The following is a 13,242-nucleotide window of genomic DNA, read 5'->3' on the forward strand; positions in this document are numbered from 1 at the left end:
ACAGTCCATGAAACCAGCAGTACCTCAATATTCCTCTTTTGTACTACTTGTACTATTTCTTAACTTACACTCATTCTCATGTTTTAAACTGTATTGCTGTCAACACATTTCACAATGTATATCAGTGGTAATAAACCCGATTCTGAGCCAGTGATCTTGGAAGTACAATCTTTCAGAAGATGTATAATTTAGTCTCTCATGTAAAGTAACATTATTTCCTTAAGACCATAAGATATAGAAACAGAATTAGGTCACTTGGCCAATTGTGTCTGCTCCGCCATTTCATCATGGCAGATCCACATTTCCTCTCAGCCCCAACCTCCTGCCTTGCCCCTTTATTCCTTTGTGCCTTGACCAATCAAGAATCTATCAGTCTTAAATAACATAAAGACTTGGCCTCCACAGCTGCCTGTGGCAACAAATTCTCCAGATTCACTAGTCACTGGCAAAAGAAATTGCTCATTTCCAGTTCTAAAAGGGCACCCCTCTATTTTGAGGCTGTCCCCTCTGGTCTTAGACTCTGCCACCATAGGAAACATCCTTGCCGCTCTATCAAGACCTTTTCCCATTCAATAGGTTTCAATTAAGTCACTCCTCATTTTTCTGAATTCTCGAGCATACAGACCTAGAGCCATGAAATGTTCCTTATATAACAAGCTGTTCAATCCTAGAAATATTTTTTGTGAACCTCCTTTGAGCCCTCTCCAGTCTCAGCACATCCTTTCAAAGATAAGGGGCCCAATACACCAAATGAGGCATACAGTGGGATTTCACTGGCCTTAACAAGATCTTTACATAATGTTCTGGAAGCAAATTATGTGGTCATTAAAACTTTGCTGCATGTGGAACCCTGCTGTAAATAAATTGGTTGTGGTGTTCCCTCATATCAGCGATTACACCTCAAAATGCTTGAAGCTGTAAAACACTTGGGGCAAGAGAGACTGAAAATAGTGCATTTTGTCTTTACATATTCCCTTGATCTTTTGATGTCCATCAACCTCTTTACAATTCTCTGCTACCCAGCTCATTGTGGCTGCACTTAACTGACCACAGCCAGAACATTTCTACCAATTGCTTCCTTTGACTCTCTTAAAATTGTCTTGGAAATTCTGATATAGTTCAACGTACATTTATTATCAAAGTCTGTATGCTATGTACAACCGAGATGTATAAGACCATAAGACACAAGAGCAGAATTAGGCCATCTGGCCCATCGAGTCTGCTCCGTCATTCAATCATGGATGATTCTTTCTTTCTATCTCCTCTCAACCCCATTTCCTGGCGTTCTCCCCGTAACCTTTGATGCCATGTCCAATCAAGAACCTATCAATCTCTGCCTTAAAATGCACCCAACGACCTGGCCTCCAGAGCTGCATGTGGTGACAAATTCCACAATTTTACCATCCTTTGGCAAAAGAAATTTCTCTGCATCTGTTTTGAAATGACGCCTCTCTTTCCTGAGTCTCTTGTCCTAGACTCTCCCACCATGGAGAAACATCCTTTCCACATCTACTCTGTCTAGGCCTTTCAATATTCGAAAGGTCTCAATGAGATCTGCTCTCATCCTTCTGAATTCCAGCAAGTACAGACCCAGAGCCATCAAAGGTTCCTCGTATGTTAACCATTCATTCCTGGAAACCTCCTTGTGAACCTCCTCTTGAACCCTCTCCAATGCCAGCACATCTTTTCTAAGATGAGGGGCCCAAAACTGTTCACAATACTCAAGGTGAGGTCTCACCAGTGCCTTATAAAGCCTCAACATCACATCCCTGCTCTTGTATTCTAGATCTCTTGAAATGAGTGCTAACATGGAATGAATGCTAACATGGCATTTGCCTTCCTCACCATCGATTCAACCTGCAAGTTATCCTTCAGGGTGTTCTGCACAAGGACTCCCAAGTCTCTTTGCATCTCAGATTTTTGCATTTTCTCCGCATTTAGAAAATAGTCCACACATTTATTTCTACTATCAAAGTGCATGACCATGCATTTTCCAACATTGTATTTCATTTGCTATTTTCTTGCCCATTATCCTAATCTGTCTGTCCTTCTGCATCCTACCTGTTTCCTCAATACTACCTGCCTCTCCACCAATCTTCGTATTATCTGCAAACTTGGCAACAAAGCCATCTATTCCATCATCTAAATCATTTATACACAGCATAAGAAGAAGTGGCCCCAACACTGACACCTGCGGAACACCACTAGTCACTGGCAGCCAACCAGAAAACGATCCTTTTATTCCCACTCACTGCCTCCTACCAATCATCCAATGCTCTAGCAACACACATCAAAGTTGCTGGTGAACGCAGCAGGCCAGGCAGCATCTCTAGGAAGAGATACAGTCGACGTTTCAGGCCGAGACCCTTCGTCAGGAAGAAGGGTCTCGGCCTGAAACTTCGACTGTACCTCTTCCTAGAGATGCTGCCTGGCCTGCTGCGTTCACCAGCAACTTTGATGTATGTTGCTTGAATTTCCAGCATCTGCAGAATTCCTGTTGTTTGCATTTTTAAATCCAATGCTCTGACCAGGTTAGTAACTTTCCTGTAATACCATGGGCTCTTAACTTGATAAGCAGCCTCATGTGTGCCACCTTGTCAAAGGCCTTCTGAAAGTCCAAATATACAACATCCACTGCATCCGCTTTATCTATCCTATTTGTGATCTCCTCAACAAATTCCAACAGGGTTAAGGTTAGGGCTTTTCTTGCAGGGAGCCACAAAACAAAGAGACACAATAGAATCAATTTAAAACAAAACACACACACAAAGGCCGAACACCCAGTGTATGGGGAATAAAAGTAAAAAATCGTGCAAACAGCAAAAAAGTAATCAAATAACACACAGAACATTAACCTTACAGTCCCTGAAAGTGAGTTTACAGCCATAGAGCCAGTTTAGTACTGAGGCAAGTGAAGCTAGATTAGGGGCCTGACGGCTGCAGGCCATAGCCACAAATGACAATATGGCGCCAATGACCAATAGCAACGTTTTGCAGACATATAGCCATCTGCAACTTCTTTCTGCACATCACTTTCATTATGCCTTTTGATAATACCTTTCACAAACATCAGAACTACTTCTAAACATGTCACTGGTTCAATTCCAACAGAATGCTCGTGTCATATTTGGTGATGTACGAGTTTCAATTTCCTCTAGAAGAAAACACCGGAAACACTAAAGGGATCATTTTCAGTCCCTGCCAAAAGATGAATGCACTTCCTGGAGAGTCCCTGACTGAAAAGGATTTCTCAAACTCAGCATTTTATTTGAACTTGAATGGAGTAATGTCCTCCTTATCCAGACTCAATCATTCAATGCTCTCTTGTCCATTCTTGTATACTTCAGCATATTTAAATTTTTGCTACTCATAGATTTTCTTGCATTGTGACCCACTTCACCCAGAATGCATATATATCAACTCCGAGTCCCCAAATTTCAAATCGCAGGAATTTGAAGCTGCTTTCCCTTTCTGCTGCTGACCCCCTGAAGAGGCCTAGTGTGTGTTCACCTGACTTCCCCTTCCCTAGTCAATTTCTTGGCAGTGAGTGCAATTATTGGTGTGACACTATTCAACCAGCCAACCTATCCCACTATCATTATCTCATTCCTTCCTATAACTTTAAGCACCTTCAACCCAATTCCCCCCCAAGAACTCGGTTCTCGCTGAACATTCATCAACTTCTTCAGTCCCCTGGGCTAAAGAATGACTTTCTTCCACTCTGGTTCACTGATGAAGCAAAGCAGGGAAATACAAGGAAAGCAGTTAGGAGACAACGGTTTTTTACTGCCATACATGTAGCCATTCAGGTAGATGGAGCTCGTCAGCCTGGGAAGGCAGTCCAGCTAAGAGAGGGAAAACTCTGATTTCAAACCTCCGCTGCCTTGCGGCCACACCCACTCATAGGAAAGGCTTCGAGAGTAAACCCTGAGGACAAATCTGGAGCTGGAGTCCCTAAGGCAGTCCGACATTGCCTTCAACCTCGTTCTGGCAACTCCTGCGACGACATTGGTGCCAAGCTGTATCGGCCCTTGCCCTTCCCTTGGACAACATTGGTGTCATGGGGAGGGGAGACTTGCTGCATGGGCAACTGCCGGTCTTCCATACAACCCTGCCCAGGCTTGCGCCCTGGAGTGGACACTCTAGCATCGCCTCACCACGACGGCACAACACGGAGTGAAGCAAGACTTTCCATGCACAGATCCATGCTCTCGCAAGACTAACGGATGCCACCACCAGATGTAGCCAGTGCATGGACTCAAGATGCTGAAGAACATCTTGAATACTCCTACTCTATTTTGAATGGTTCTAGGCTGGAAGTGGGGATGTTGCATTTGTTGAAATTTGAAGGACACCATTGAAATTTCCTTTCTGTCTGCCTGTAAACCTCACCCTATGACAGAGCTCAGAATAGAGTCTCCATTCCATGAGTCTGGTATTTGTGTGCAACTGAGTCAAATGAATGGAATTAAGGCCCTATTGTCAATGATGTTGGCCTCAGAATCAGATCTTTTAAAAATCAATGACGTGGTGAAATGCGTTTTGTGGCAGCATTACAATGCAAGACATAAAGATTACTGCAAGTTAGCAGTCTGATGGTGGAGGGGTGGAAGCCGTACTTGAAATGTTGAGCGTATGTCTTTAGGCTCCTGTACGTCCATCCTGATGGGAGTAACTGAGGGCATGTCCCAGATGGTGAAGGTCCTTAATGATGGATGCCGTCTTCTTGAGGTATCACCTCTTAAAGATGCTCTAGATAGCAGGAAGAGTTGTGCCCATGATAGAGCTTGTTAAGTCTAAACCCTCTGCAGCCTTTTGTGATCCTGTGCATCGGAGCCTCCTAACCAGGCTAAAATACAACCAGCCAGAATGCTCTCCACTAAACATCAGCAGAAATGTGCAAGGTTCTTTGGTGACATCTCAAACTCCTAACGAATGTTGGTGTGCCTTCTTCGTGATTGCATCAATGTGTTGGGTCAAGGACAGAATTTCCAATAGTGGAATCACTTTCTTTTTCAATCTTTTTTATTAAGTTTCGAATTGATAAACATAACAATGATAATGATACAAAGAGATCGGGATTACATTAATAATGGTTAACGTATACAGACATAAACTCCGAGTAACATATGTAATTTAAGCCTCCCAATCTCTTAATAACTGAACATGAAAAAGATTCAAAACATTTTATACAAAGAAAAAGTCCCCCTACACTAAAAAAACAAAACAAAGGCTGGGCTGCCATGTTTCATCGGTTAAAATTATTATTTGTCATTAACTCCGCTCCTCTATACACAAACAAAAAGTTATTGAAAAGGATTCCGAAAAAGTCAGCTTACATCATATGAAAATGTTGAATAAATGGCCTCCAAGTTTCTTCAAATTTAACAGAAGGATCGATAGTACTACTCCTAATTTTTTCCAAGTTTAAACATGTTATAGTTTGGGAAAACCATTGAAACATAGTAGGGGGATTAGAATCTTTCCATTTAAATAAAATGGATAAATTTATTCTATCAAGTCCCATTATATCCAATTTTTTCTTCCAACCATCCAGAACTGATCAAGGTTTTCTTTTATGGAAAACGAAGGGAATAACATATTTTCGTGATTTATTCATGGATAATTGTCTCATGTCTTTTGAACAGTTGTCTAATAAATATAATTTGCCTAGATCACATTTTTTCAGATATTTACAGATTGGAAACTTCTTGAATGTTATTTTTACCTACTTTTCCGATACCACATCAAACTGAAATTACAGAAAAAATTCTAGGTTTAAACCCCTATCAGAAGAGTTTAATAGCAATTATTTATGATTTAATTACAAAAATACGTCTAGGTACATCTGATTAAAATTAAGAATGAATGGGAAAGAGAACTTCAGGTACCTTTACCTATACAGAAATGGGAGAAAATTCTCCAACTAGTTAACACTTTTTCAATGCGTGCTGGACACACTTTGATACAATTTAAGGTGGTTCATAGGGCCCCTATGCCTAAGGATAAGTTAGCTCATTTTTATTGCCATACAAATCCTGTCTGTGACAGATGTAATTCTGAGGTAGCTTCCTTGACACATACATTCTGGTCTTGCCCTCTTTTGGAAAAATATTGGAAAGACATTTTTGATATTATTTCAGTAGTTTTGCATATTGATTTACAACCTCATTCTATTACTGCAATTTTTGGATTACCAGTGATAGACTCTCTTCATTTAACCCTTTCAGCTTGCCGTTTGATTGCATTTGTTACATTAATAGCCGACAGTGGAATCTGAGAAAGGACACTGAACTTGGTCCTGCATCTTTCCAATGGATTTGAAGAACTTTGTGAAGACAGCTTTGGTTGCATCTTAGTGTGCCTACCGTAAGTGATCCACACCTCTAGAGCATACAGGAGAGTATATTCAGCACCTCACCTGTGGCTAATGGCATTTTAAATAACTCTGCCAGAGATCCTGCAATTTCTGAACTAACCTCTCACAAGGCCTTAGGGGACTCCTTGTCAGGACCTGGGGACTTATCTACCCTAATTTGCCTCAAGATAGTGAGCACCTACCTCCTCTTCTGTTACCTGTATATTGTCCATAACCTCACTGCTACTTTGCCTTAGTTCTATAGACTATGAGTTCATCTGACTAAATGCAGACGCAAAAATTCCAATTAAGATCTCCCCCATTCCTTTCAACTCCAAGCATAGATAACCATACTGATCCTCAGGAGGGCCAATTTTGTGCCTTGTTATCCTTTTGCTCCTAATATACAGAAGCACTTGGGACACTCCTTCACCTTGTCTGTCAGAGCAACCTCATGCCTTTTTTTAGCCCTCCTGATTTCCCTCTTAAGTTTCTCTTGCATTTCTTATATAGTAGTCTTCAAGTGATTCATACCTTCTGTGCACCTCCTCCTCCTTTTGAACCAGGTCAAAAACCAAGCTTCCCTAAACCTGTTATTCTTGCCGTCTATTCTAAAAGGAACATACAAGCTCTCTGAAGGCCTCCTACTTTTCAAGTATCCCTTTGTCACAAAACAGCCTATCCACACTTGCCAGATCCTTTCTAATACTATCAAAATTGGCCTTCCTCCAATTTAAAACTCAACCCAAGGATCAGTCCTACCCTTCTGCATAATTATCTTTTAATTAGTAGAATTATGATCACTAAATCAAAAGTGTTTCCCCATACACACTTCTGTCACCTGCCCTTGTTCCCTAAAAATGTTGAAAATTATCCGAAGATCAGGTAGCAGCTTAGAAATAGAAATAAAATTAATAATAATTAAAATAAATAAATCAACAAACATCAAGAACATGAGATGACAAGTGCTCGAAAGCAACAAGTCCATACGTTGTCGGAACATTCAGTGATGGGGAGAGTGAAGTTATCCCCTCTAGTTCAAGAGCCTGATGGTTGAGGGGTAATAACTGTTCCTGGACCTGGTAGTGAGAGTCCTGAGGCTTGTGTATCTTCTTCCTGATGGCAGCAGCTAGCAGAAAATGGCCTGGATTATGGGAGTCCTTGATGATAGATTCTGCTTTCCTGCAACACTACTCCTTGTGGTGGGGAGGGCTTTATCCCTGATGGACTGGGCCTTATCCATTAGTTTTTTATGGAGGATTTTCCATTCAAGGGCATTCGTGTTTCCATACCAGTCTGTGAAGTAATCAGTCAATATACTTTCCAGCATACATCTATAGAAGTTTGTCAAAGTTTTAGATGTCATGCTGAATATCCACAAACTTCTAAGGTAGTAAAGGAAATGCCTTTCCTTCTTGGAATGGCATTTACATGATGGGCACATAGATGCTGCCTGATTCATTAAGTGCTTTCAGTATTTTCTGTTTTTGTTTTAGAAAACAATGCTCTAGCCAACCAAATTATTATAAATTCTTGTATTAAGACTGCAATAATTGCACTGAAATAAATCAACCTTTGCAATTTTTGACAAAAGCCATGTATATCTTCTTACGCTCTGTTTCTTCCCATCAATTATAATGCCCTTTTGCTTTGTTAAGCTAGGTTTTATGTATGGTGAGATCACATAAAAGATATGGTTTACATTATTATTGTCACTAATTTATTCATATTTAGTGCAATTACCAATGCTGAAAGTACCCCAGTTTCTCTGAACATTTGAGTGGGTTGTCAAGATAAATGAAAGCAAAGATGATGAGATGGAAATAGTGATCATACGATCCTGGAGGATTGAATCTACAGTGACTCTGCTCTCTTTTGATACACACCTCAATATCCCTTGGCTCAAACACATTCACCAAGCTCATCAGGCACTTTTTGATCATGAGTTTTGTATTCTTGGATAAATCTTGCAGGATCAAAGTTTAAGAGTTGTTCTGAGGCTTAAACACAGCACTATTTCCAACTTCTATAAGGAAAAAAACTTTTGCAAAAGTCCAGCTTTAAGTCTCAGAAATGACGTGGAAGGGATCCAAATCCTCTTTTATTTTTATGAAAAAAAGGTGACAAAAGCTAACTGTGGGAATTAGATCCTAATTCCTTTTCTTCTGACAAGAAACAAAACTTCTTCTAGTTACATTTGTTACTGGGATGGTTTAGAATTAAAGACAACACTAAGATAAAGCAACACACATCAAAGTTGCTGGTGAACGCAGCAGGCCAGGCAACATCTCTAGGAAGAGGTACAGTCGACATTTCAGGCCGAGACCCTTCATCAGGACGGTAAAATTAATCTCTCAAGCAACACATGCAAAATGCTAGAGGAATTCAGAAGGCCAGACAGCATCTATGGAAAAGTGTAAACAGTCAACGTTTCGGGCCGAAACACTTCATCAGGACTGGGATGAAGTCACTCTCAGGTTACTGTTTTTTTCAAAAGCCAATATTAAAAATTTCAGAATTCAATAAGAGTAAGAATCTCCATTCTAGTAACATCAGATTCAAAATACTCTGGTGGAGCATCAGGCCTGGACTCAGATCTGGGTCAAAGTTATTTTTCTCTCCATTCTTACACACTTCTATGCAAATATTTGTCACTCAATACATCTAGTCAGATTAATGTAGACTAAACAAGTCAATATCCTTTCACAAGTATAATGGAAGAATTAATTGTTTAACATGCAGTTCACATTTACCCAAGTCTAAGATACTCAAATGTTGCAAAATTAGCTCAACATAGAAGTAAATAAATTGTTGAGATAAAAAGGCAAAGAAACATCAAAGATGTCAAAGATATAGCCACAATCAATAGGTGTCTATACCTGTGTCAAAGATATGGACGTAGTTGCTATTCAAACGATACCATCCTATGTACATGTCCAGTGTCCTTTTACCAAGTATTTTCTACAATGCAGTTAAGAAATGTCAGTTTAAAGCTAGTCTTAAAAACTTACTAGTATGCAGTTTAATAAAATAAGTTTTTGTAAGGATATCCTCCTAGCAACTTGCTACCAATCTTTAATGGGTGGGGGTGGAATGGATGTTATATGCATTTTACACATTAGTCAAAATACACACCATGTTCATCTTCAACAGATAGTGTTCCTAAAAATACTATTAAGACATGCCTCTCTCTCACACACACACACACACACAAAAAGGGAAAAGGCTTACTCTTTTTGCCTCCTCGATTTATTTTCAAAAAGTTCATTGAGGCAAATGGCCACCTGCCCGAGGAACTTATCCAATCCGACCAGTGAACGGTGCATGACAATCAGGTGGAGGGTGTATTTCTCGGGCGTTCCTTGCAGCAATAGACCAGGGAACTCAAAGGACACTTCCTCCCTCCATACCGGGAACAAGGTTTTCTCTGCCACTGAAGTCGAATATTTCTCTTTACCCAGTTGGATAATGGTGTATGTATCATTGGTGCCACTTTTACCTTTGGGGTTCAAATCCCGGGCTTGTAGGACAGTGACTTGGACATGGGTCGGAAACCACGTCTGTGCCTGCTCGGCCAGCATCATTGCCTTCGCTCCTTCCTTTCGTACAAACGCAACCTGCCTTTTCCTACGGAAAACACACACACTCCTGGTAAATGTTCAGCCCGTACCACGTTCTGACCGGATTGGCATCATAATCTCTGACCACCGCCGGACACAAGAGCCCGAAAGCTGAGGAGAAAGCCCCGGTGCCCTTCCCAATCTCCCATCTTCTGCACGTCCTGCCCGGCGGAAGGGCCAGAGGTCAGAGTTGAAACCCGACCCGTTTCCAATGGCAACGCGCTTGGCTTTAGCAACACGGTAGGTTTTGCCTCACTTCAAGGCCGCATCGCTAATATCCGTCACAGAGGTGAGCAACAAAAAACATTATATATACTGAGAGATAAAAGGTGATGTGTACTGAAGTAATGCATGTTAAGAAAATTTATACTGCACCTCAGCAATGAAACTTGGGGCTACCGTAGATTTCGTTCAGGAATTAGTAAAATTTAAGTGCAGGGATCTCTGTACATATATAAGGCATCGCAATTGAATGAGAGAGGAGAGAGAGGCCCGTTGCTCTTCCATTTCCAGCAGTTTCATATATAAGGGGAATCCAAGGCACTTATTTTGCTTGATTTCCTATTTGTTTATAACGATTTTTAACACTTAATTTTTAACATTTAACAATTAATTGCAGATCTCCTTCTTAAGCCCACCCTCCGCCACCTCCAGTTTAAATTCCATGTGGAATATTTTGGAGGATCAAGAACCAAACCAAACCAAGAACACAAGGAAAATGGTCATAAAATCTCTTTATTTTGGATTTCTTTATTGATTGCCATATTTCATTTAAGATTTATTTTGCTATAAATATCTAATTGTTCTTCACTTGCAAGATATATCTTGAAGATCATTAGTTTCTAATTTGTACTGCTTTCTACTGTTTAAATCTATTATCATTTATTTTCCTCATAATGTTAAATTCTCTCGTTGTGTAGACTTGCACATCCACACTCTTGCCCTTCACAATCTATAATGTTGCTCCTAGTAATGGTTAGAAAAATGCCATCTGCAATCACTTTATATTGCACACTTTTCAGTGAAGGTATAAGACATAACAGCAAACTTTAACCCTAACGCATTTGGCCGGTCAAGTCTACTCCGCCATTCAATCATGGCTGATTTATTTTCCCTCTCATCCCCATTCTCTTGCCTTTTCTCCATAACCTTTGATGCCTTGTCTAAGCAAGAACCTATCAACTTTAAATATAACCAATAACTTGACCTTCACAGCTGTCTGTGGCAATTAATTCCACAGATTCATTATCCTCTGGCGAAAGAAATTCCTCCTCATCTGAAAGTGTTCCACAAACACTCAAGGGCAAAGAAAATATTAACTAAAACCTTGGCCAAATAATTAGATATGAAGAATGGTCTTATAATGTGAGACAGTAGGAGAGTTTAATGAGGGCATTCCTGAATCTGGGATATAAGACAACAAAACATGCATTCAAGGCTTATGTAATGTTGTGGAAGGATTTGAAAAAAACAGGAGCAAGTATTTTAATTTGGGGTGCTGTAAACAAAATACAATTTGAGAGTGATGGACAAACAGAGGTTGGTGCATGTTAGAAACAAGAATTTTAAATAAGATGGTATTTACAAAGTGCAGAGCAATTGAGAATGATCAAGGGATCTCTAGAATACTTAAGTCAAATGTGACAATGACATGGGCAAGGATTTCAGCAGTAGATGGGATGAGATAGGATTGGAAGAAGCTTGTGTCATGGGGATGCAAGTCAGTTGACTTTGTAAAAGTGATGGAATTGAATCTAGTATATTTGGCATTTTTTTTGAAGAGCTTCTTAAGATTACCAGTCAAACCTTGTATCCTTCATTCTAATTGGAACTGTACTTTTCATTTATCAACTCTATAGCTATACTGATGTCGAGTTAAGCAAAATTATGATATTGAAATTCTCATCCTTGATTTCCCGTCTATTCGATCCACTTGCCACTGTAGTCTCTGCTACTGCCACAACCCTTCAAGCAAGAGAGTTTTCTCTAATTCTGGCCTTGTGCTCATGGCTGCTTTGGATTACTCCACCATTGGTAGCCATGTCTTTACCTTCCAAACCCTAATTCTGGAATTCCCAGCTCATATTTTTCCTTCAAATACTTCTTTTATTTAGGCGTCATAGGAAGTCATTCCTGCCTGTGGCCATCAAACTTTACAACTCCTCCCTTGGAGGGTCAGACACCCTGAGCCAATAGGCTGGTCCTGGACTTATTTCCTGGCATAATTTACATATTACTATTTAATTATTTATGGTTTTATTACTATTTAATTATTTATGGTGCAACTGTAACAAAAACCAATTTCCCCTGGGATCAATAAAGTATGACTATGACAATGTTACTTAAAGCTACCTTGGGCAATTACTTTGCACCTTGTTTAATAAAACTGTATGTATTTTTTTCTGTTACCATCTTGCAAATTGGAGATTTTATTTGCGCTATTAAAGAATTTTGTCCAAATTAAAAAATACTGTGATACTGAGAACAGGAATTTTAAAAGTCCTTCAAACTGAATTTGTATTATTACAAAATTGTACCCTATATTCTGAGTAGAAATCAAAATAAATTTAATCATTTCTGCTCTATGCTGTGAAAATTGTTGTGTTGCAGCAGTATAGTGAATTACATAAAAAATTCTAAAAGTTGCAAATATAAATAGTGCAAAACACTAATAACAAGGTACAGTATGTTGATGGACTATCAGCAATGAGCTAATTATTACCTTCTCAATAATCAACAACTGAATTTGCTATCTGAAGATTTGACAGACATTATTCTATTTGCTGATCTCAGAAATCCATGATTTGCACGCTAGCCAAAGACCCTGGAATTGCCAATCAGATTCTGTCATGGGAATATTATCCCAAGTACAAAGCAGTTAAAGAGTATGAATCACTGTTGCTTTCTCAGAAAAAGAAAGGAAGGGCAACAAATGAACTCTTATTAACAGTGCCCATAACCTGAGAGTGAAAAATGAGTAATTGTAGGAATTTAGCAGATCAGACAGCATCTGTAGAGGGAAATGGACAGTTGATAGCTTGGGTCAACACCTTTCACCTGTTTGAAGCAAACCATGATCACATTGACATGGTTCTGTTTTCAGGGTCAATAAGGTCACATCCAGGATGAAACATCTTTGGCATTCATATAGATATATTTTTGAGAAATATTTATAACTAACCATGTGCTTTTTAAATCATGAAAACTTTTCTTTATACTGAGGCATAGAGAAGTACAGCACAGAAATGGGCCATTTGGCTCAAC

At 39.6% G+C, this 13,242-nt stretch overlaps 2 protein-coding genes across 5 annotated transcripts in view; one reads left to right on the forward strand and one right to left on the reverse strand.

Moving 5' to 3' along the window:
• The window catches only part of rab11fip2 (RAB11 family interacting protein 2 (class I)), a 128,003-nt gene extending 117,856 nt beyond the window's left edge, over positions 1-10,147 (reverse strand). For all 4 annotated transcript variants that reach the window (XM_072239618.1, XM_072239620.1, XM_072239621.1 and 1 more), the window contains exon 1: positions 9,590-10,147. In XM_072239618.1, the coding sequence (XP_072095719.1) occupies positions 9,590-9,942 (353 nt within the window). In that variant the 5' untranslated portion in view covers positions 9,943-10,147. The remainder of the gene's footprint in view (positions 1-9,589) is intronic.
• Positions 10,148-10,238: 91 nt separating this feature from the next.
• LOC140185875 (uncharacterized) overlaps positions 10,239-13,242 on the forward strand; it is a 302,861-nt gene continuing 299,857 nt past the window's right edge. The window contains exon 1 of the mRNA XM_072239670.1: positions 10,239-10,267. The gene's annotated coding sequence lies outside the window, so the exon portion shown is untranslated. The remainder of the gene's footprint in view (positions 10,268-13,242) is intronic.

Source organism: Mobula birostris, chromosome 21 (genome assembly GCF_030028105.1).
Source record: "Mobula birostris isolate sMobBir1 chromosome 21, sMobBir1.hap1, whole genome shotgun sequence".
Classification (NCBI taxonomy): domain Eukaryota; kingdom Metazoa; phylum Chordata; class Chondrichthyes; order Myliobatiformes; family Myliobatidae; genus Mobula; species Mobula birostris.